Source organism: Vulpes vulpes, chromosome 5 (genome assembly GCF_048418805.1).
Source record: "Vulpes vulpes isolate BD-2025 chromosome 5, VulVul3, whole genome shotgun sequence".
NCBI lineage: Eukaryota > Metazoa > Chordata > Mammalia > Carnivora > Canidae > Vulpes > Vulpes vulpes.
The window spans coordinates 38,418,952-38,443,379 of record NC_132784.1 but is presented as its reverse complement, the minus strand read 5'-3'; the positions used below and the strand labels follow the sequence as shown (position 1 = coordinate 38,443,379).

General features: G+C 37.6%; 2 protein-coding genes across 14 annotated transcripts in view; one reads left to right on the top strand and one right to left on the bottom strand.

Moving 5' to 3' along the window:
* Positions 1–13,251, top strand: part of CCDC68 (coiled-coil domain containing 68) — a 51,783-nt gene extending 38,532 nt beyond the window's left edge. For all 4 annotated transcript variants that reach the window (XM_072757893.1, XM_072757895.1, XM_072757892.1 and 1 more), the window contains exons 10-12: positions 20–103; positions 7,885–7,961; positions 10,523–13,251. In XM_072757893.1, the coding sequence (XP_072613994.1) occupies positions 20–103; positions 7,885–7,961; positions 10,523–10,580 (219 nt within the window). In that variant the 3' untranslated portion in view covers positions 10,581–13,251. The remainder of the gene's footprint in view (positions 1–19; positions 104–7,884; positions 7,962–10,522) is intronic.
* A 4,701-nt stretch (positions 13,252–17,952) lies between these two features.
* Positions 17,953–24,428, bottom strand: part of RAB27B (RAB27B, member RAS oncogene family) — a 139,355-nt gene continuing 132,879 nt past the window's right edge. For all 10 annotated transcript variants that reach the window (XM_072757891.1, XM_072757885.1, XM_025997638.2 and 7 more), the window contains one exon: positions 17,953–24,293. In XM_072757891.1, the coding sequence (XP_072613992.1) occupies positions 24,104–24,293 (190 nt within the window). In that variant the 3' untranslated portion in view covers positions 17,953–24,103. The remainder of the gene's footprint in view (positions 24,294–24,428) is intronic.

Sequence of the window (24,428 nt, the reverse complement as noted above, 5' to 3'; positions counted from 1 at the left end):
TGTGTTTCTTAACTCTTAGATGGAAGGATTAAAAAATAATATAGAAGAGCAAGACAAAAGAATTGAAAATCTGAAAGAAAAAGTTAACATCCTTGAAGCCCAGGTAAGAAGGGAATCTGTTGTGTATTTCAGGGCGATTGTGAGTGTGCGTGTGCGTATGTGTGTGTGCTCGGTGTATCTGTGAGCCTGTGTATGAAAGTGTCACGTGGGATCCCTGGGTGGCGCAGCGGTTTGGCGCCTGTCTTTGGCCCAGGGCGCGATCCTGGAGACCCGGGATCGAATCCCACATCGGGCTCCCGGTGCATGGAGCCTGCTTCTCCCACTGCCTGTGTCTCTGCCTCTCTCTCTCTCTGTGTGTGTGACTATCATAAATAAATAAAAATTAAAAAAAAAAAAAAAAAGAAAGTGTCGCGTGTGCTTGTGTGTGCTGGCGTGCCAGTGAGACATGATGAGTTGTATGTGGGCAGGTGCGTGAGTGTATCTGTGTGATTGTGCCTGAGTATCTATGTGTGAGTGTACATGCATGTGTCTGTGTGTATATGAGTGTCTTTTCATGAATGTGTGTGTATATTTGTCTTCTATGTATAAGAAATTGTAGATTCATGGGAAAGGTATTCCTAATAATTATTGCAGTATTAAACCTTATTTTATAATATTAAATTATTAGTATTAATATTATTAAATAACTGTTAAAAGTTCCTCCAGTTTCCGGAATGCTTGCTATACTGGGGGGACAGATAATAACATCTCACCGTGTGGCCTCGAGCTGGAGGCTTGGTCAGGCCCACCTTGTGTGAATTCAGCTCTAGCCAGGTAGCTGGCTTGGTTCTCTTATGTCTTCGTTTGTGTCCTGCCCCGAGGTGTCCCTTTGCCCCCACCCCCCTTCTAGCATTCACATCCGCGGCGGCTGGCGCACTCTGCATTGGGCTCATCCACTTTGAGAAGCCTGTTGTAATTTTCTTATTTTTCAGTGCTTTGAAACTTAGCCTACCTAACACTTTATCATTTCCTGTGATAGGACGTGCTCCCCCCACCCCACCCCCCCCCCCACCCCCCGTTCATTGCCCTTGATGCTAGGGAAGCCCTCCCTAGGGACCGAGGCCCACGCCTGCCCCTGGGCTAGGCCTGCTGCTCGGTGCCACCTCTTCCTTCTCTGCCGGTGGCTCCTCACTGGCTGCCCGGCCTGGTCACCTGTTCTGGTTCATTCTGCAGGATTCCGACTCCCTGCTTGCTGTCCCCGGCCCTGCTGTCCTGTCCCGTGGAACACGGAGCTGCTTGCCTTCCCCAGCCCCCGCGATAGACCAGACAGGAGCTGCCCCCTTGCTCTCGGCTTTCCCCAAACAGAAGAGGCAAATCATAATCCATTCAGCACAGTTTTTAAATAGTTTTACATCTTAAACGTTGTAACCACAGCCGTGTTGTGCCATTTCTCCCCTTCCCAGAGGGACACCTTTCTCTCTGTCCTGGAGGGTGAACCCTTTGAGCCTCGGGCTGTGCTTCGATGCTTGTCCTTCTTAGGTCGCCTGCGGCTGTTGGAGAAAGGCAGAGCTTGCACAAGCGTCGTGCAACCGTAAAGTGCAGGGGCAGTGGAATAATTGGCTCAACACTAGTGTGCATGCAACTGCCCGTTAATGGCTGGCCAGCTTACACCCAGGGGCTCAGATGATGGGATTCAGACCACATTAGAGCCTCTTCCTCCCAAGGAATGTCTCTGTGGGGATTTCCTCACAGTTTTTTTGTACTTAGTGGCTTTTTGGCAAATATTACTTGATAAAATTTTTTTCTTACGTTATTTTTGTTACTAATATATATTCATTAATCCCATACAAATTAGGAAATACAGCTAAGTACATCTAACAAGGAAATCATGCAGACTTGCCACCCATGGGTAATCAGTTGTGTCCATCTGTGTTTCTCTGGGACTCAATGTGCCTGTGACATGCCTGTGTGTGTAAGGTCTATGTACATGGCATCACGTTATGCCTGCTTCATTGGGTTTTTAAGCTTCTATTCATTTCATTCATTTGTTCACATCATCAATCTTGTCATTGATTCTGTAAGTACTTATTGAGTGGCTGCTGTGCTGTAGAGGTATAGGAAGTGGCTAAGTTTGGGAAGTGGCTAAGTTTGAAGAAAACGATATTGAACAAAAGAGACAGGAACCCCACACTCTGGAATATACTGTCTAGAGAGGGAGACAGACACATAAAGAACATGTAACTAGCGATATTATGGAAGCATTTTGTAAGGACAGAACAAGATAACACTGGATGGAGGACTTGGATTGGTGGGTGGGAGTAAGCTAAGAAAATGAATTTTAACCTGAGCCTAGTGAACAACTGGGTGATAGAACATGTCAGGAAGAAGGACAGGGAGCTATTGGGAGTGCTTCTAACCTAAGAGTTGTATGGAATAGCATGGGATGACATTGTAAATGTAGGAAGGGGCTAGATCATGGACTATGCCAAGGAGTCTTTGTCTCTTTATAACAATATAATGTGAAGTCTTTGCTTACCAATTACATTACTTTTACATAATAGCCACTGCACTGATGTACAATTGGACATTAGATTGTTTTTCAGGACAAGGTATCAGTGGTATTGCTGTTTTAATTCAGTTTTATTTCATTTAGTTGTGTCTATTTTGTCATCCCCAAAACAAATATTCTTGTCCTAAATAGACCGACACTATAACTCAGATTGCTCAGGTGCAATACGTTATCCAATCGACTTTTGGTCTTTCCATTGTACACTGTTTCTGTCTTTCCAAATTCAGCAAATAATTGCTGATTAGCCACTCAGTGTTACACGAGAAAGCAACAGATTTGTTCCCCTCGTGGAAATTTCTTGGTTGGCTGCAGACTCTCTGCAGTGATGTAAAAATACCTTTCAATATTGTCTCAGATTCTCTGTACATGGCTCCATTCAGGCCTCTGTTTTTTAATGTTTTCTTTTATTTAAAAAAAAGTCTTCAAGCTGTAGCAGTATCTGATAAATATATTTATATTCTCAAAACTGATTATCTTGAGTAGATAAATCTTTTCCTTCACAGCAAGGAATTTTACAATGACCATTTCAGCTTTAAAAAGTCCAAACCACATTAATTTAATTTATACATCAAATAGTTTTGTGTGTTTATGATGTATCAGGAAATGTTTCAAGTGCTCGGTATATGGGTATTGCACAGAATGGACCGTCTCTGACCTCACCTAGCTTATACTTTAAATAAAGATACAAACAATAAACACATAAACAGGTAAATAAACAACATAATTAGGGAGGGATAAGTGCTCTGAAAAGTGTAGAATGGGACAATGTGATAGTTATAGAGTGATGGTAGTCGGGAAGGGCATCTCTGAGCCTGTGATATTTGACCAGGTACTCGAATTCAGTGAGTATTTGAGCCATGGTTTGCCTATTTCTGGTTTGGTCCTAATCAGTGCTTTATTATGAAGTTCTTAAGCTGGATGATTTATGCAGGAGTATACGATCTTGCACCGCAAATGTAAGACCACTGCCTATGTTGGGATCCGTTAAGTAACAGGGCGAATTGATTTCATTTATGAAAATGGTCACCCAAGCTTGAGCAACCCATTTAAACACATCAACTGTGTTTCTAAACCACACAGACAGCATCATACCAAAAACATTAATCTCTTTTTAGGCATGCGACATGCTTCATTTTCTTTAATCCTCAAAACTACTCTGGGAGAAAGTTATTACATTTTGTAAGTGATGAAACTGAGATTCAGAGAAGTTACGAAACTCATTCAAAATCACTCATTTGAGTCTTATTATCTTGGAAGCACATCCCGCCCCCCCCCTCCGCCCCATCACCACCACAAAATCTATTTGTTGGTGTGATTACTTAAGTGTATGTTGGGAGGGTAAGTGTGTATGTACATGTGCAAAATACATGTGTGTGCATACAAGATGTATTTAGAAATGAAGAGTTGGTAAATTCGCCTGACCATTTATATTTATTTTAGTCATTGTCGCAGTGACTATATCACAGTGTTTTCCATTTTCCAGTTTTTTGAGTCATGATAACAAATACTTTTTTTCTGTGGTACTCCTTCTGAGGATTTTCCCCCCTCTCTGCGAAAGAGATGTAGTTACTCATATAACTCTATCCTTTAAAACAACAACAACAACTTTAAGGTTTTTGGAACTTTAAAAAATATCACTGGAAGATTTCTGATTAACTCTACCAAAATTATTTACTTTTCTTTCTACTCTTGCTGTATCTTTATCATCTTAATTTTCAGCTCCGACATTCCTCTTACATTTCATGCATTTCTAGCTTCCTCATTAATGACCTGCTGATATAGAAATACATCTTCAGAAATTACTCCATTTTCTAAACACTGAAGATTATCTTATTTTATATACTCATCATGATCCTTAAAATTTAATTTAACAAACATGTGTTGATAGAAAGTATGCAAAAATTAGGTTCTTTTAGAAAGCCGTGTCAACACACTATCCTTGGATAGAGTCATCATAATAGCAGACGTATTATGGTCAGTGATTTATAGTTTTGTAAAATAATAATGTAATAAAACTCATTAATGTCTAGTTAAAGGAAAAACTATGATAGGCCGTGAATCAAAAATAAATCTCTAAATCTAGTAGCTGAAATAAATCAGCATGGGAGCTGAGGCAAATGAGCATAGAGACAGTGTAACATGATAGTTCTTATGTTTTTGTATTGTTCGATAGGAACTTGAGAAACTGGGAGTTTATTTTGGAAAAACTCCCAATAGCCTTTACGTAATTGTCCAGCGTAGATTATTTTTATTCCAGTCTTCGTTGTCATCATGTTGTTGTGATTCATCTTGCTTCCTAACTCATAGAATATTGTGCGGAGTTTTTCTCAGCAGCGTATTTGGCCTGTGATATGTGCCTATGCTTGTTTGGAGTGTATATTAGTTTTATCTCCATTATACAAGGAGCATCTTTATTATCAATTTATCAGATCTGAAGTACATTTCATACCTGAGACTTAAATGCTTATCTCTTGAAAGATCACAGTGAAATGGTCATTGATCATAGTCTGTGAAGATATTTTAGTTATTATGCAGTATAGATGCTGAGGAATAAGAAAGGGCAAAGTCTGTATCTTGCTCTGCTTTCCTTACTCCAGTAGTTTATTATCTTGGCAGCACATTAGAATCACCTGTGGAGTCTTGAAAGCTCTTTTTTTTTTTTTAAGAAAGATTTTATTTATTTATTTTATTTGAGAGAGAGTGGAAGGAGGGGCAGAGGTCTCAAGCAGATTCTCAGCTGAGCATGGAGACCGATGCAGGGCTCGATCCCACACACCTGATTTCATGACCTGAGCCAAAGGCGGACGCTTAACCGACTGAGCCACCCAGGCACCCTGCGAGTCTCCAAAACTCTTGAATCCAGACTACAGCCAAGTTAACAGACTCTCTGGGATGAGGCCCTAGCATCAGTAGATTTTCTATCTCCCCAGATAATTCCAATATACAACAGGCACTGAAAACCAGCATTTGGGTCCAATGGTTCTCAAACTTGAGCAGATGTCAGAATCATCTGTGAGCTTCTTAAAACACATCACTTGGCCATCTGGGTTTCTCTGTAGTTCTTTCTGGACACTGAGGAAGCAGTAGTTCTAGCTGTAGTTCTAGCAGATTCCCCCGTGATGCTAATATTGCTGATTTGCTGAGATCACACTTTAAGAACTGTTGCCTTAGTCCTTTTCCCCCTTCTCTTCCACCTTGGCCATTTCACTTTGTCTTCAAGGTCCAGGTGAAATATCCTTGTATATGAAAATATCATAAACTATTCCAGTCACACTGATTTCTGTTATACCTTTTATGTAGCAATTAATTACCTACTGCCTATGGCATCTCCTGATCTGCTTTTATTTTTATTTTTAATGTTCATGCATTTGTTTTATCACCTCCACCGTATTATGCATCCTGCATACTGGAGGGAAAGACCTGTGCTTTCCTGTGCTTCTTCACATTCACTCTGCTCCCGGCGTGGTGCCATAGACATGGCAGAGACTGACTAACTGGATGTGTAGATGGATAGTTGCTCTAGATTAATTGTTGACAGTTTACTTTTTTATCTATTTCCTATTTATCATATCTGGAATTCCTTTAGAAATCATTGAGTCTCTGTGTTCCTGAGGCTCACCCTTTACTTATTTGTAATATAAGAAGGCTGAACTAATTCCTCTGGTTACAGAAAAATATCTAACAGGACAAAGAGCATGGAATTTGGCAGACAGGCCTTATGCATTAAACTTGTGCATTATACAAAATGCTACATATACAATGTGTGGGTTATCAGAAACAAGTTACCTAAACAATTTGAGCTTTGCCAGCCTTCTTTCTTTAATATGCATAAGAATAAAAGTTATCAAAGAAAAGATGAACGGAAAGCACCTGACAAGTGTCTTGACATTTGGTAGGCACTCCTAATTATTAACATTCTTGCTTCCATCAAAATTCTAACATCTATTTCTCTAAACCATGCATTTTGATGTTGGCTTACTCCAAACCGTCTGGTGGACTTTTAGGAAATACCTTTTAAACTTCAATTATATGACACTTTAAATCCTTAGTTTCCTAATAGGGATTGGAGCTAGTGTGTGACTCTACTTTTACAGCCACAGTTCTGGGACGCTTGGATGGTTCAGTGGTTAAGCTTTACTTTCAGCTCAGGGCATGAGCCTGGAGTTCTTGAGTTCTCCCTCTGCCTGTGTCTATCTCTCTCTGTGTCTCTCATGAATAATAAATAAAATCTTAAAAAAAAAAAAAGATTTAGAGCCACAGCTCCACCTGTCAACCTCCCACCTCGCCCCCTTTCAGTCCCAGCCCCTGCTGGGCTGGTGTACCCTTTAAACACCTCTGACCTATAGAGGTCCATGCAACCCACTTCCCTATAGAGGAAGCGTTGGCTCTGGACTGGGAGGACCTGTCCTGAACCTGAATTTTGTCATGAACATGATGGCAGGCACTTAAGTTCTTTGGACCTCAGTTTTTCATCATAAAAATGGTACTTGAAGTAGAAAATCATAACCAACTGCCTGAAGTCTTAAAATCTGTGTCAGACACTGAACTGAATACATCTTGATATGTCATTTCAGAACCTGTGAAGAAGAGATTATGGTTCTATTATACAGATGAGGAAACTGGGCTCAGAAAGGTTAGGTAACTAAGTGAGGTCACATAGCTACTGAGTGGCAAGGATTTGAGCCTGAGAACTTAAACTCTTGTCGTTCTTATTAACACCATTACACTATCTCCTAGAATTATGAGAGTGCTTCCAGATTTAAAATATTATGATCACATGGGATTTGTTTCTTCCAACAACTAATACATGCTAGGCAAGATGTGTATCATTTACCACTAGTATAAAGATCAAGAAACTGAGGTTTCAGTGAGAAAATTGGGGCTAAAAATGCCATGAACTGTATAGTAAAGAACAGATGGTGCTTATTTTCACGGAGTTTATAATCAGGAGATTGCACAAGAAAGCCAAACATGTAATCAATATCGTGGGTGTCTTTAACAAGGTTCTGCAGCAAAATTATTTCATGAAGTTTTTTGCATCTGTCTATGTAAAAGAAACTAAAATCAAACACAGTTCAGCTGTTAAATTTCAGAAGCTAACGTAGAGTAGCTCCATTTTAATCCCTTGGAAAATTGTGCACTTTTTAAAGGTGTGTTTGTAATTTCAGAGATAATTGTGACTCTCAACTGGCTGTATTCTGTGTTCTAATAGAGTGACTGAAACAAGCTTACTGCCAAGGAGTAATGTAGGTGGAGGGTTGATCAGAAGCATTAAGCATGTGACTGATAAATCTGCTACCTATGTGATCTCTGCACATTTTTTTTTTCAACTGCAGAATAAAGAACTAAAAACCAAGGTGGCACTTTGGTCTGACACTCCTAGGACAACAGTATCAAAGGCTGTCTCTACAAGGTAAGGTTTGTCTTCCCCCGCCACCATCTGCCTTCAAAGCTTCTGTTGGACATTCATTCATAAATGTTGACATTTATCCCACTTGAGAAATAATTCCAATCTATTAGTACTTACGTGATCATTGGTTTACTGTCTATTTCCCAGTTCTTGAGAATAAGACCTATGTTACTTATCCTTTTTTTTAAAGATTTTATTTATTTACTCATGAGACACACACACACACACAGAGAGAGAGAGAGAGAGAGAGAGAGAGAGAGAGGCAGAGACACAGGCAGAGGGAGAAGCAGGCTCCACACAGGGAGCCTGACGTGGGACTCAATCCCTGAACTCCAGGCTCATGCCCTGGGCTGAAGGTGGTGCTAAACCGCTGAGCCACCCCGTTGTCCCCCGATGTTACTTATTCATCATTGAACTCTCAAAGCCCAACATAGAAATACTTACTAAATAAATGAGTGAATTAATTTAGATATCTTTTCTTGCTTTGTGCCATAAAACAGGCCTCATCTTGGCTTCAACACTTTCTCCAAGCAGCACACATCATCTTTTCTATGGTCCTTGTTTCTCCATTATTTCTGTTTTTCTGTTGATGAGCACTTATTTATAAATTGTTTGTACTTACGTGAATGTCCATATTTCAAACCAGGTAGATTGTAAATGTCAAGAAGGCAGGAATAGTTCCTTGTATTTCACTTTATTTCCTGTATTGCTGACAGCAAGTGTCTTCAGTAACTATCTAATAATGACTGAATCAAGCAATGATAATGACCCACTACAGCAATCAAAATGTTGGTTGAAACCATCAAAGTCACTTTCTAACAGGACAGAATCTGAAATGACAAGTTGAAAAAAAAAAGACTTCTGGGCTCAAATCTTATTTCCATAATAGTCTATGAAATTATCACTTAAAAGAAAACAGAGTCTGTAATTACATGAATGATTTAAAAAGTGATTAAAAACTTCCTGTTCTAGCAGCTTTTGAATTTCCCAGGCCAGTCCCTCTAGGGCAGAAGCCTGTTTTCTGAAACTCTCCTCGGGGCAGCGCCTGGGGTAGCAAGTCAGGCCTGCTGTGATTCGCATCAGTCCAGGAAATCAGGGAGATCCATCTCCGCCTTCAGAACTCCCTGCAGCCATGCTTCACTTTGTTAATGTTGTATGTAGTCAGAGACGAGATGAAGCCATTCTGAATCGAGTCTTAGAGAATCATTGGGCTCCCAGGTGCTATGTTATCAGCCCTTTTGGCCGCCGGCCCTGCAACTTCCAATAAAGAAAAGAAAAAGCCCTAGAAATATTAAAGGAGAAAAGTGAAATACCCACATTTCAGAAGCTGTGAGAGAAACAGTCACTTTAGTAGGGGAAGAAATGAAGGGTCCAGTATAGAAGGGCAAGCATGACTCCAAGGGAAAGGGAGGTGATTGCCTTTTTACGTTCTCACCAGATAGCAGTCCCCTTAGGGTGGTACAGCATCCTGGCCATCCTCAGCTGTTCGACCCTGTAGGGAGTGCAGCCAGGGCAGAGTAGAGGAAGGAGCAACCGGTTGTCTCTATATTCTAACAACAGGCTTGAACATGGATACCCTAACACAGGGGGAATGTGCTAGAGAGAATGACTTCTACTGCCAATTCTTTATCTGTAGCAAATTAATTGTTAAAGATCTTTTGGTTTTAAAGATTGTTTTTAATTCCTCTGGCTTGATAGATCTCATGTTTGCAAAATGAAATATAGCCAATTGGCTGCTTTGAGAATGTAATCTATGGTATGGTTTGGTAAGTCCAGGTTCACCCATATGAAATGGAATTATAACTCAAGGGAGAGATTGGAGTAGGAAAGTAGCTGTTAAGGGAGGAAAAATCATGTGCATTTCAAGATTAATCCAGGCAAATCTCCTTAATCACCCATAAAATATACTTCTATATCTCTCAGTAAGTACCAAAAAGCAAGGTGTTTCCCTTGAGCATTAGAACATAGAGATAGTTCTTGAACACTGGAAGGGGTGTTTACTGGAGATTGAGGGTCTTGTCTGGAAGAGGTGTTTACTGGAGATTGAGGGTCTTGTCTGGAAGAGGTGTTTACTGGAGATTGAGGGTCTTGTTCTTAGATAATAACAACAGAACACACGTGGAAGTGTGTGTGAGTTGCACACACATATATTTTAAATACTAGAATCACACAATGAGGAGAGAAGTTCAGACTGAGAAGCCCACAGAATTAAAACGTCCCGGCAGAAGGGTTGACTAAGGTCTCGAGTCACTCCAGTGCATGTCTTCACTGTGTGGAATGGCAGAGACAGGCTCTAAGTCTCTCTCCCCTCCCCTCGCTCTTCCTCACTCTTGTCCTACTACAACCGGCTGAATTTGCATAAGTTTGATGCTTCCACTTGTGATTTTAGCATGTCTCTTGGGGAATTAGAATCACCCAATTAACCACCATTTCTCTTAGACTAAAGCAATTAGTTCAGACTTGGTAGTATAGCGGTGGTGGAGACGGGAATGCTGGTGATACGGCAATTATATCACTAAAGTTTAATGTGCTCGATTTTGATAATTGTATGGTCTTTTCTACAGTGAATTGAAGACTGTCGGCACTACGCCCTATTTGATGTTGATTAGGCTCCGGAAATGAGCCGGCTGGCTGAAGATCTGAATGAGGAAGATCACTATATAGGTCTTATTTATTCCTTGAAACACAGCCGAAACTTGCTTGTTAAAATGGCTCAATGCCAGTATTCAATGGAATTTACTCTACATCAATAGTTTTGCAGAAAGATGACATTCCAGAAAATCAGATGAATATATATATTTAAGGGAAGGAACTCTTCCTTCAAAACTTACTAAGTGAGTGAAGAGATCAGGGGCTTTTGATGGAAAATGAATTTTGCTTTAAACTTAAAAAAGATCTGAATTTTTTTTGGCAGATTTTTTGCTGAAGAGAGTGGTTTAAGGTTGTCAACTATAACCTTTCGATAGTGGTTTTATGTATATAAATGGAAGAGTGTATGTGTGCATGAGTCAAGGATATATTTTAAAGTTAACTCTGGATAATAAAAAATATCTTAACGTGAACTTAAAAATTCATCTCCTGACCCAGTGTTAGTGGGAGAGTTATTCTTTACTGCCTTATGGGCAGGAGAAGGAGTAGGTTTTTTTAGCTAATTCCCCAACCCACATAACCCTACAAAGCTGAGACTCATGGCACCTCACCACACTTTAGGAAGCCATTGTTCTTCAGTTAGGATTGCAAATTGGTTGCTAGAGACAACCCACAAATAAGCACAAAGAAATGGAATTTGTTACTCTGGCTTCGTGACTAATTTTCTTTTCAAGATTCATTATATTATCTAAGATATTTGGAGGGAAGAATAGAAACACAATGCCGGCAGCTCAGAAACCTCCATAAAAGTGTGTATATTTTGGGTTTAGAGGAACAGTGGCTGCTGTCCGCAGCCAGGAAGACCTGAATTCATGAATTAGAATTAGATGTCCAGTGCTTTATTTACCTTTTGATACAGGCATTCATCACAGGTGGAGTTTGTGATTGCTGTGAAGAAAACCATACTCTAATTCGTAGAAATGCAAACATGTTGACACACAGAAAACACTTGAACTGAAGCAATAATGGGCAGCCTTGGCCATACTAAAGGGTGAATTCCTTGTAAGCCTTTTGATCCTCCTCTCTGCAGTATGACTGTAAACGTTTTCTCAGGAAAGATGCTTCAAGGCTTTCAATGTGGAATGTGAGCTAGCAGTATTATCTATGAAATATTTAAAAATACATGCAAAGGAGATAAAGTAATGTATTTATAAATTCATCAGAGTATTCTAATCTTTGAAATGTCGCATAATTCTGTGTGTGCATTTCATGCTTCATGTTTTTATTGCTTGCTAGTTTTTCAAATGTAGTTATCTAGTAACATTTATGGCACAGTTCCTGTACCAGGAACACTTCTAAGTACTTTACCTGAATTAATTACTTTAATCTTCCCGACAGGCCTCAAAAGCAGGTCATATTATTACCCCGTCTTACAGGGGCGGATACCGTGAGGTCCAGTAATTTCCCCTGCTGCCAGTGATGGAGCAAGGATTTGGACCTCTTGCTTGGCTATCAGTATTCTTTCTATCTGTTCACTAGGTGGTCAATTTCCACACTATAGAAATACCTCTCTTTTTGCTACTTTAACAAGCACAACAGCTTCCTTGTTGGCTATGTGAGCTATTCTGTGAATGACGGTCACAAACAACCCTTACTCATAAAGTAAATATTTTGCTGCAATTAAGTTGGTCTTTCACCTGTTGGACTACCCTCATGAGCACTTAGTTCAAAAAAACTACCCTGCTAAAAATCTTGAAATTCTACATTTGTTTTATGACCTTATGCCACATGGAAGATTCTTTTGGCAGTGTATTTTCAGACACATTTGTAGGGAGTATGGGACCACAAGTTCTGTCAAGCAGTTGCAGTGTAGTAGGTGAATTCACCTTTCACCTGGAGATCACTTAGGTTCCTGTTACACCCCAGTCACCTGGATGGATGGTAATAAATATGAGATTTTGAAACGGATCCATCTAACTGAGCTAACAACTAGAATGATTCCCATTAGAATAATGTGTTCTAAAGTCAAAAATGGGAAGACGCTGTTGGATTTAACTCTGCTCCTTTTTGAACATGGAAGTACAGCTGGACATGACACAGATAGGACCTGCTCATGTGCTCTCTACATTCACCTGTTATGGTCTTTGGATTTCCTGAGAACAAGAACAAGAAGTTTCAGAAGCTTAAAACTGTCTGGCCTCTTCAAATACAAAAGTAATTTTTAAGTAGCATCAGCAATATCATTTATTTGTCATATATAGATTACTTCCTATATCTTTATGGTTTCAGCTTTTACCATTTGGAATGTTTTTTTGAATAAATATTTCTGAGCAATAAAACAAAGGATTACAATAGAAAATAAAAAAGCATTAACCTAAAAGTAGTACCAAACAAGAAATATAGGAAAAGAAACACAAGTTCAGTTGTAGTCTAAATGGTTAAACTTATAATGATGCTAATCAAGATATTAAATAAAGTCTAAAAAAAATAATAATAATAAATAAATAAAGTCTGAGGTGGACCTTGAATACAGGAATGTAGCAAATGAAAAGAAAGTTAGTTTCACTTTGATTACATATTGTGACAAATCATCATTAAGAAATGTTTAAACAACAACAAAAGAAATGTTTAAACAATTAGTATAATACATGTATCTTTTGAGTAATTGCTTATGGTATGCCTTACAATAAAGAAATTGATACCATTTTTTGTTAATTTTTTTAATTTCTTTTTACATTAACATTATTATGCATAAGTGAGTTAAGTCACTTATATTTGATTATTCATGACAATATAAACCATAAAAATGGATTGTTTTTGCCGTGAGCAGGTATTCAGATGGCTCCTTGATTTTTTCTGTTAAATTTCCCTGGATCCAAATTAATGGAAAAAGTAATATATTAAGTTTTTATTCTGAATTTGAAAAAATAGTAGCATTATAAAAGTAAGAACAAACATGCTTCTCAAGCATTTTCATATTTCTTTATTTTGAAAATATTTACCTCTCCTCTGAGCTGGAAATAATTAAAGAATCCTCATCAATATTGAAGTAGGGACCCAATCCATCAAGGACTGAAAATTCCTTCAACTAATAATCATTATCATTCCCCCCACTTCCTCCCTTTTTTACTTCCTTTCTTCTTTTATTTGTTTATTTTTTTTTGGTGGGAAATATTAAAGATGCAACATAGATTTAAATAATCATATTTGTTTTGTTATTATTTAAATATATATCTATAAGGGTTTAAAAATCGAACTAGAACTACAGAAAGTTGGAAGGGTCATCATTTGGAAATCAATCAATGTAATTAGCCATCTACACATAATAAAGAAGAAAAATTATATAATTATTTTAATAAGTGAAGGAAAGTGACAAAATTCGTGATAAAAACTGAGTAATCTGGGAATAAGAAATTTTATCATTCTGCTAAAGAGCATTTACCAAAAAGCCTTCAGTCACTCTAACTAATGATAAAAGACTAATGTTAAGATAATTGCTCTCACCACTTTTCTTAAACATTGTACTGGTCCTAGCCATCGGAATATGTCAAGAAAAAAAAAAAAGGAAGAAAAGGCATACAGATTGGAAAGGAAAAGTAAAACTGTCTATTGTTCATATAATTGTTAATGTAGAAAATGTTAATGACTCTACCAAACAGCTACTAGAACAAAAGACGCCACTAAACAAATTTTAAAAACCATCAATTTTAAAAACCAACCTACAGGATGGGTGAAAATACATGTACAGGATTCGTATTCAGAATGATATAAAGAACCTTTAAAATATAATGAAGAAAAACCAGTAAAAAATACTGGCAAAAATGTTTGGAGAGTCACTTCATAAAACAAGTAAGACAAATTACAAACACACACATGAAAAGATGTTTAATCCATTAGTTATCAGGGCAATGCAAATGAAAACCACTAAGAAATAAATGCCAAACACACCACTAGAACATCTAAAATAAAAAGATGGGCCTTAATGAGGATGTGGAGCAATGAGATTATATGATAACGGTGGAAATGCAAAAATGGTACAAGCAGTTTGAGAGACAGGTGCTTTTTTTAAAAGTTAAATATACACCTGCCATATGACCTAGCCACTCCTTTCTTTACTTTTTTTTTTCACCCCAGGAAACAACAGCTTCTGTGTATCTGAATTTTCATGGCACCTTTGTTTGTAATAGCCAAAACCTAAGAACACAACAGATGTCCATTAACAGGTGAACAGGTAAACAAATGTGGTACATCCATACTTTGGAATATAACTTAACAATAAGAAGAAACAAGAAGCACAAACAAATATATACAACAATGGATAAACTTCAAATCATTAAATTTAGTGAAAGAATCTGGAGGGAAGAAAAGAGGACATGCTATGTGATTCCACAGCAACAAAGAGCATATCAGTATTGACCCGGGGACAGGAGAAGAGGGAGAGAGTGCACAGGAGCACAGAGACACATAGGGAGGGAGTAGAAATGGCCGGTGTGTTGAGAATGGTGATGTTTCCATGGATGTGTTCCATGACAGAAATCAATACCTTGTAGAATTTAAATATTTACTTCAATAAAGTAGTAAAAAAAATGTAAGTTAACACTGTTATTCTTCTAGCCACTCAATCGGGTTGTCACAAAGGATTCATTCATTTTTTTCTTTCAACAAGTATTTATTGAATGCCTTCTATGTGCCAGGCACTGTTCTAGATGCCAGGGCTCTGACAGTGGAGAAAGAAGAGGGCGTGCATGTGCTGGGGAAGAAAGAAAAAGGAAAGATCTCTACCTTCATGTAAATATATTCTAGTGACAAAAAAAAAAAAAAAAGAAAGAAAAGAAAAAAAAGAACATAATAAAGTCAGAGATGTCCCAAGACTGTGAAGAAAAATAAGGCAGAACACAGGGATCAGGAGTTACCGGGGTTTATGGTTGTGGTTGCGATTTTAAACAGGTTGATAATTTTAAATGTGGTAACAATGGATTGTTAACTAGGAGAGTAATCTTAAATAAGATCTCTCTCTTTGGGACGCCTGGGGGGCTCAGTGGTTGAGCGTCTGCCTTCGAACCAGGGTTGATCTTGGGACCTGGGCATGGAGTCCCCCATGGGGGTCCCCGCAGGGAGCCTGCTTCTCCCTCTGCCTGTGTCTCTGCTTCTCCCTGTGTTTCTCATGAATAAATAAATAAAATCTTAAAAAAAAAAAGACCTCTCTCTTTAAAGATACCATTTAAACAAAGACAGGAGGAAGGCTAGGAAAGTGACCACAGGGTGTCATTTGGCAGAGGAAGGGTCCAGGAAGAGGCAAGCGCAGGTGCACAGGCTCCGGAGGACAGACAGACCAGGTGTGTCCTGGAAGAGCTAGGACGTCAGTGCAGCTGGACTTGGCCCGTGAAGAATCCCAACCTCGTCTAAGTCATCTTCCATGCAACATAGTCTTTCATGTGTTCTTTGTAGAAGTCATTCCTTTTATTTGAACAATGAATTATCCTCCCAGTTCTTTGAATCCTGAGCAGTGGTGAGCTAATGAGTTTTAGGAATCTGTATCTCGATTTTTGTCTATGTTTTCCTAATATGCTGAGAAAACCCATGTTTCCAGAAGGCTCAGTCAAGGGAAAACTACTCTTGAAAGGTTCAGCTGAGTGGTCTTATTTTGACTTTACGCCCTTTGCCTAGAGGACGCATGCCGAGCTGCTCTGAGGAGTCAGGGAAGGAGAAGAGGGTCTACGAAGCCAGGCAGCATGTATTCATAATCCAGTAGTTTACCAGCACGACTCCAAATCACTCCTTCTTCATTTTTTTCATTGGTGAATGAGTCATGATATAAAATTCTCTGGAGAATCAAGCAGTTTGAAGTTGTCTACTATTAACCTCGCTGCTGTTTTGTTTTATTGTTTTTAATTTAAATCTTGTTGGTAAAGAAGAGTCACTTTCTCAGAGACCTACAAAAATGGTTTAAAGCTTTGATAATTTCAAAAATCTGATTATTATCCTGAAACATTTCTAATACCTATAATATAACCTTCGTCAAATTATAATTTGTGTGTTGGCTTTTAAAGCATAATGTAAGTCACCTAAATGAGTTTTTTTTCCTAAATGAGTTTCTAACAGAGGAGCAATGCTCACATTCTTAGAATTAGAATTTTATTTTTTTTAAAGATTTGTTTATTTATTAGAGAGCAGGGGTGGGAGTGGGCAGAGGGAGAGGAAAAGGAGAAGCAGACTCCTCTCTGAGCACGGAACCTGATATGGGGCTCCGTCCTAGAACCCTGATCATGATGTGAGCTAAAACCCAGAGTCAGACTCTTAACCGACTGAGCCACCAAGGCACCCCCGGAATTAGAATTTTATATTGAAATGAAATGTTTTTTGGTAGAGAGGGCAGCAAATAATCCAAATACCTTACATACAGTTTTTAAAAGATTTCTCTTTTCCTCATTAAAGATAGTGAATGTAAAGATGGTCTTTTTTTCTCCCCATCAATATGGGGCATGCTGTGACTATTTAAAAATCCTCTAAAGCCGTTAGGAAAAGCAAGTCTCTAATGACTTGTTATAAATTACTTAAGAAACCAAAGGGCAAAAGACACTGCCTATGTGAAACAGCATTACAGCTACCAGGGAGTCAAGTTGAGAGCTTGGTGCCAAGGATTTATTTGCTTGCAGTGGGAGAGTTGTTTATCTTTAAATTAAAAACTCATCATTATCTTGGCAAAGACTATCTAAGTAACATATGGAATGAGAGCAGCTCTGGGAACAAGGCAGCCTTTGCAAATGAACATTTAAAAGGAAACTGTATGGTCATGGTCTTGAATTGGCCTCGAACATCAGTCCTTTCACCAGTCTGGGACTAAGGAGGTTGCCACCACCTGCCTCAGCATCTTATTATGGGGAAGAAAGAGGTTAATATATTGAGGTGCCTACTTTAACAGATTAACAGCTAATTTTATACATGTATCCTTCAAAATTATTAGGACATTTTCCTTGAAAGCCCAGTCTTTAAACAAATAGTAAATGCAATCTTTAGAGAGATGGATAAAAATCACTTGGCTAAATTCAAGTTACTTCTTATTTCCCAGTTTCTAATGGATACCATTTTATTTTTTTTAAGATTTTATTTATTCATGAGACACACACACACACACACAGAGAGAGAGAGAGAGAGAGAGAGGCAGAGACACAGGCAGAGGGAGAAGCAGACTCCATGCAGGGAGCCTGATGTGGGGCTCGATCCCAGGACCCCAGGATCACGCCCTGGGCTGAAGGCGGCGCTAATCCACTGAGCCACCCGGGCTGCCCTGATGGATACCATTTTAAATGTGAAGCAAGTTCCATGTTGATTCTGATTTAATGTTCTCCATGCACCATTACATGCAACTTCAGCACAGAAATAAGTTTGCTTTGAGTACACAAAGTAACTGATAAAAATGCATTTTTATTATTGAAAAATGTGCAGGAACAATCACTGAATACAGTTTCTCCACCATAGTATTCAAACCCAGACACCACAAAATCATTGGATGCTATGATTTCTGAAGCCACTAGAGCTTTGGTACAACAAAATAATGATCTAACAGTGTTTGTCAGGCACCACAGTCTACTTAGGGGCACAGAGAATAAAAACTCCATGTTTAAGGTTTTAATTTACATTCATAGCACTAGACAAAACAGAGATCTGTGTAGATGACAGACAAAACAACCAAAAGTGCTTAGCCTAAAAATGAGAATAGTATCACTTAAAGGTAGACTGTCGAATACAGTGAAGCGCTTCAGTGTTAGGTTAGAACATTGTCTATTTGTAACACATTAAGCAGGGTAACTTATATCTCTTAGATATTTTCAGATGCAGTCGGTATCTTTTACAAGGCTATGGACACAAAAGCCCTATTTGTACAAGGACGATTTGACCAAGTTGTAATATACTATCTAGAATGTAATTGGACTCCTTGGAAGAAATACAAGATGACATACAAAATGAAATAGAACTCTTATTTTCTCAGTAACTTGAGCTATATTAAACATTTTCAATCACACACAATGACCTCAAGTTGCTAACCATCGATAGCTTCCAGTACCCACGACTACAATTAGTGTTTTGCCCCTGCTATGACACTTCTTCTCACAAGTGGTTTAAATTATTACTGTAATTTTTTTTATTATTCTTAGCCTGTGATAATAGTGCCCGTTTATGAAATGGAAAATAATTTACAAACCAATTTCTTAGATAGATTCTCCTTTGAGCTTGACACGAACCCTACGAGGCACACAGGGTTCAATAAACTCCATAGGAGGAGAAGCCACTAAGATATTTAATGACATAATCGGGGTCCCCAAATTTTTCTTTCTGCCCACTTTCCTTTCTATAATACTAAGCTTCCTCCCAAAGAGCATTTGAAAAAAGTAACCTGGACAGGAAAAGAGTAAGTATAAGAATATGTTATTACTTTACTAGGCACAGACACTATTTTGATGTTTCAGCAGACATCAGGCTAAGACCCATTGATTAAATAAGGGATCCATTAAGTTAAGGACAGACATGTCTGCTTTTACAAAATTTGCTAATGATGCTTAGAGACTAAGTCAGCTGAGGGGTATTAGCCATGATTTCCAAAATCTGTTGGAAAGAAAAGGAACTGGGAAACAAATTCGAATGAGTCAATCCAAAGATGATTCCTTGGTACATTTTTTTTTTCTTCAAAAGCTGACACTCTTTGAAATAACCTCACAATTCCACTGGTAATGCTTTTGCTCTCTGTGTATGAAGCTCAAAAATAACCATACGCTGTTGGTAAAAGGAGCTCTGCGGAGAAACATCTTTGTGATTCCACTCCTCGAAAAATTAGTCAAAGTGCCATGTATGAGAAAATTAAATTCAGATAGAGCCAACAAAGTGTTTCAAAGTTTCCCACATTTTGATGCCACTAATGAAATATTGGGTGTTTAAATGTTTTTTTTTTATTATTATTAGCTTAGTTCTAAGGGCATAAACTTCTACTTGATAGATAAAAATGATGGATATAGATACTTGCCTTGGATCTAGTTTAAAAAGCTCTTCTTGTTACTAATTCTCTTTTTTTGTTTTCTACCTAAAAATCAGCCTCCACATATATGGCCTTCTCTGTGTTCTGCAATATTTAAGAATGCTATTCAGACATTGAACTCTAACCTTTCTTTATAGTTCTTCCTCAACAATGTCATCATTGTTTGGTCTCCACCCAGGAATTCTAAGACAATAAATTCCTAAAATTCCCTAGATTTCTAAAAATGGTTTTTATCAGTTCTTCTTTATGAGACAGATATCTTCACGGGTTTATAAAGCATTGCAATAACACTCATCTCAGATAAGTGAGATAAGTTGAGTACTTCTACCTTCCATGTTTAAGAGCTCAGCACTCCCCCAGAAATAAGTTTATATCATATTGATCAAAGATCAAGAAGAAAATACAATTTTGGTGAATTCTCAGACAATTTTTTCAAATATAGACAGTATCTGGACATCTTTAAAAATAATAAAGCTTTCCCTAAAATATTCACATATATTAGCTGTCTTTTAATGTTTTAAAGCTTGGTGGTATTGGGCGAAAGACAACTTTTCCATCTCTTTGGCTGATATCAGCTTTCAGATCTCTCTTTTAAAGAGTTAAGTATCTTAGAAAACCAGAAACTTCAATATTATCTCTTTATAATCTGAGTTTGAGCTCATAACTTCAAGACTCTGTATGGATGAGAATCTTTCCTCAATGTTTTATACTGTGATATGTACTGAGGAAAGCATATGTACCCTTTTTTAAAGTGAAGAGAGATACAGAATGGTGAATAATTTTGTGTCATACACACAGGTACTGGATCTCCACTATACCTAGTTGTTCACTGTTACACATACGGCCTCTCCCTCTAGCTGATATATGAACTTCATCAAATCTGTTGGTTTCCAATTGATTCAACTTACAGTTTATAGAATGTTTTGGCTGTTATTAAATAAGTTTTAATGTGGTCCTGTACTTCTCGATGGTCAAGCTTCTCTCTTTCACAAAGGAGACGGAAAAGGTCTGATTAAAACTCTCGCCCAATTCATTTTACCTTGACAGGCTGGCAGAGAATAACTTAGGCTGGAAGCATAACAAAGACACCCACTGATACACAGAATGGCCCATCTGGTTAAAAACAACAGATGAAATATTTACTTTAGAAAATGCTGGTTTTGAGTTTTTTGCAATGTATAGCTGGTTCTGTGGAAATGAGAGAAAATCAACTAGAGTGGTGACTTGTGATTCTAAAACTTATGCAGAGACCCACGAGCTCGATTCCTAGCATGCAGCATTTTCTCTTTGCCAATTCATGACTGGTGACCCTTGTCATACCAAAAAAAAAAAAGTGTTTTCTCAGCTATTTTTGATATGTTTTTCAAAGGATTTTTTGTTTTTGTTTTTGTTTTTTGTATTAAAAGGTAACCTTGTACCTACTCACAGTTGAGTCTCAGGCAATGCCCACTCTCATTCCATGAGCAGTTTAGGAGACCAGAAGATGGTGGTAATAATCTGCAGATGCTAATAACATCCTGAACCCTTTGCTGAAGATATTAGAATACCTTTAGCTGCATTGGTGTCTCTGTGAGGCCTTTCTCAGATATGATATAATAGGAAATGAGCTATATGGTTGGAGACAAATTTGGTCATAGAGGTATTCGAGGCACTGTGTTAGAGCAATGTAAACATCAAACTAGTGTAAGCACTCCAGAAATGATTTCTATGTCAGAAAGGAATTTCATATACATTTTAAATATTTCCCCAAAATATAATATGGTTTACCAAAGCGTTTGGGAGATAACAAGTAACAGGATACATCTTGGCTAAAAATACATGCTGTTTTGTTAAAGGAGGTATGCAGTTCTTTGAAGCAGCCTGTATACTTCATGATCCCAAATCAATTCGAAATTGTAAAATGAAATACACATAATTAATTCTGTAATAATAAGTGAAGGCATTTGCAGCAATGGTGACACAGAATTTGGGATTAGATGTCAAACTTGAAAAGAAAAAAATATCTTTCTTAGGTCAAGTATTTATTTTTAAGTAGAATGCTATTTTAAATTAATTTTCTTGTCTTCTTTAAATTTCATTCCTCTTGAGACTGTTGCCCAATAATTGTTATTTTTATAGGCAGAGTTCTATAATTATAGGCATCGTCACCCTCTGCTTCATGCTACAGCTATCAAATAATGATCTTAAAATAGACCCTGAATAAATGTTCGTCAAATAACTGGCAATGACAGAACCTTGGCAAAAGTAAGTCAATCATATAACTGGAAAAAGAGTAGAAACTGAAAAACAAACCCAAAATAGAATACCTTTAGGATTTCACAAAGGCTAAACTCCCTATTAGGGAAATGCCGGGGGCATCACAACCTGATCCAAGGAAGAGTCAATAAAATGACCATAGACATTTACCAAATTTTGCCATCGCAATGATTATATTGTTTCTGTTCACTTTTCTTTCAGTCAAAACATTCTGGACGTCAGCTAGTAGATTTCTATCGTCATGGCTCAGGCACTGAGGTCATGAATCGCACTGTAGAGAAAAACACCACTGGAGGTAATACCCAAGCATGATGGATCTTAGACGCTGGCATTATGCTGTAGAAATAAGAGGGACTGAGGAGTTCACACTGAGAATTTTGCAAGAATATTTTAGACAATCCCTCGGATCTGTGTTCCTAAAATGGATTTTATACCAGATGTCGACTGTAGAGAGAGGTTCAAGGGGGGAATGGCAGGACTGTGATTTAGGGTTTCTAATGTTTATCACTTAAAAAATATGCACAGAAAAAAAAATATGCACAGAGTGTGGAAAAAATGAAGTTTAACTGACAAAATTTTATAGGAAGAAGAACCATCCTTTCGAAATTATATACTCATGATAAAAAGAGAAAATCTGGAGCATGATGCCTTTGTTACTGATAAAACTGATTGAAATATTTAAATAATAGTTTAATAGAAGTTGCTTATGCTTATCAAAAACAAAAATAAAAAGGCAATGCCATACCAGTTTAGGTACAATAAGAACAGGCCAATGGAAAATCCTTTTGCAATGATTTTTAAAAGAAAAGGCTGTTTTATGTGAAAAAATAAAGTGATTAACCAAATTTTTAGAGAGAAAAGACACAGCTCCAATCCTGCCTTACTCTGTAATATAGTTCAAACGTGGATATTTTGCCATAGGCAGAAATGAAAACAAATATGAAATATATTGTAATACGGCATGAGGCATCATCAATTTTTATGTGACAAATGACCTGAAAACTCAGAGTGACCATAAAATCAATCCATCATCCTAAAGTTGTTGATCTACAAAGCAACACACCTGTATTTTTATAATTGATTCAAAGTCAGGGTTGGGCATGGAGAGTAGAAATGTGATTTAGAGTTTCCAATGCTTTTGTAAATTAAAAAGAAACCCACAGTTATTAGTCACTTTTGTTTTCATATCACCAACATAGTTTATCTAAAAACAATTAAAACTAAATAATTTTTCTTGACTGCATTTTTCAAGACATATTTAATAAATGACAACTTTAATTTCTCCTCGTGACCCTTTACCAAGAAAAATGAGATGTGAAACTGAACACTCAATCGAATTCCAAAATTTTGTTTGGAAGGGGAAACCTCTGGAGATTCTTAATCCCAACTGATAATGTCAGCTTCTAATTGGCTTGAGTGAAATTTGGCTAAATGATTCTTCCAGACATCTGTAACAGACACATTTAATTTCATTTGTCCAAATGCCATGTTTTCATACTTTCATTTTTCTCCCAGGGCATTTCTCTTGTACTCTGTCGTCCACAGTCCTGTTCTTGTCTATCTGCCATTTATTAAGAGTATAAAAACGACATTAATATCCAGGCTCCCACATTTTAACAAAAATCTGATTCACAATCGTATAACCTTACCAGTACTTGAGTCACCCTAAGACAGCTTATTGGGTATATATAGTAGTCATTATTAATGATCCTTTTAGACTTCTTCATTGTATACCCATTTTTAGCTAATATATTCCCCCAATGCAAAACTAAAAGTATAAACCAAATTTTATATAAGAAGTAAATCCAATCTTTAAAAAACAAAACAAAAAACCCCGCCATTCTATATTCTTCCTTTCTTCCTTCCATTCTATATTCTTCCGCCTTCCTATATTCATTCTATATTCTTCCTATCCCTTTCCCCCATATGACATGGTAATTTTTTTTTCTGATTTAAAACTTATTGATATCATCTTGAATACTTTCTTACATATTCATTTTCTTTATAAGAAAAAGCAAACTGAGCATCCGTGACAGTGAGATCACATTAGAAAATCTTTGATCTTGTTTGGAGGGTGCCTCAGAGACAACTGGTCAATTCTTTGGAACACTGTTGACTATTCTGGTTTCGTAAAATAGATTTTTTTCTGGCAGAAAAGGAAAGACATGCCATTATGCATGGTCTACTCAACAACAATTTTGTGGTTTGTCACTGTTTTTTGGAAGTAATATTTGGGTGGGGGTTTTGATGATCAGTTCCTAGGTAGAGTCTAGCAGCCACATTTCTTCTCTGCTGGTTTTTCCCCATCTAGCTTTCCAGAGTCTCCACCATTGACAGTGTCGGGAACTTGTGTCTTCTCTACACACTGTTCCATTCGCTTCATTATTAAGTCCAGAAGGGTTTCCACAGCTTTCTCCACATTCTGGCCAGTTGCGGCACTTGTTTCAAAATATGGTATACTTGCATCGAAGAAGTGATACATATTTTTGAGAGGAAGAAATCAGAAAAGATACAACAAGATGTACAAATGAGTAACAGGCACAAACATGGCTGGCACAGAGATTGCGAAATAATCACTATTTTGCCCACTGAGT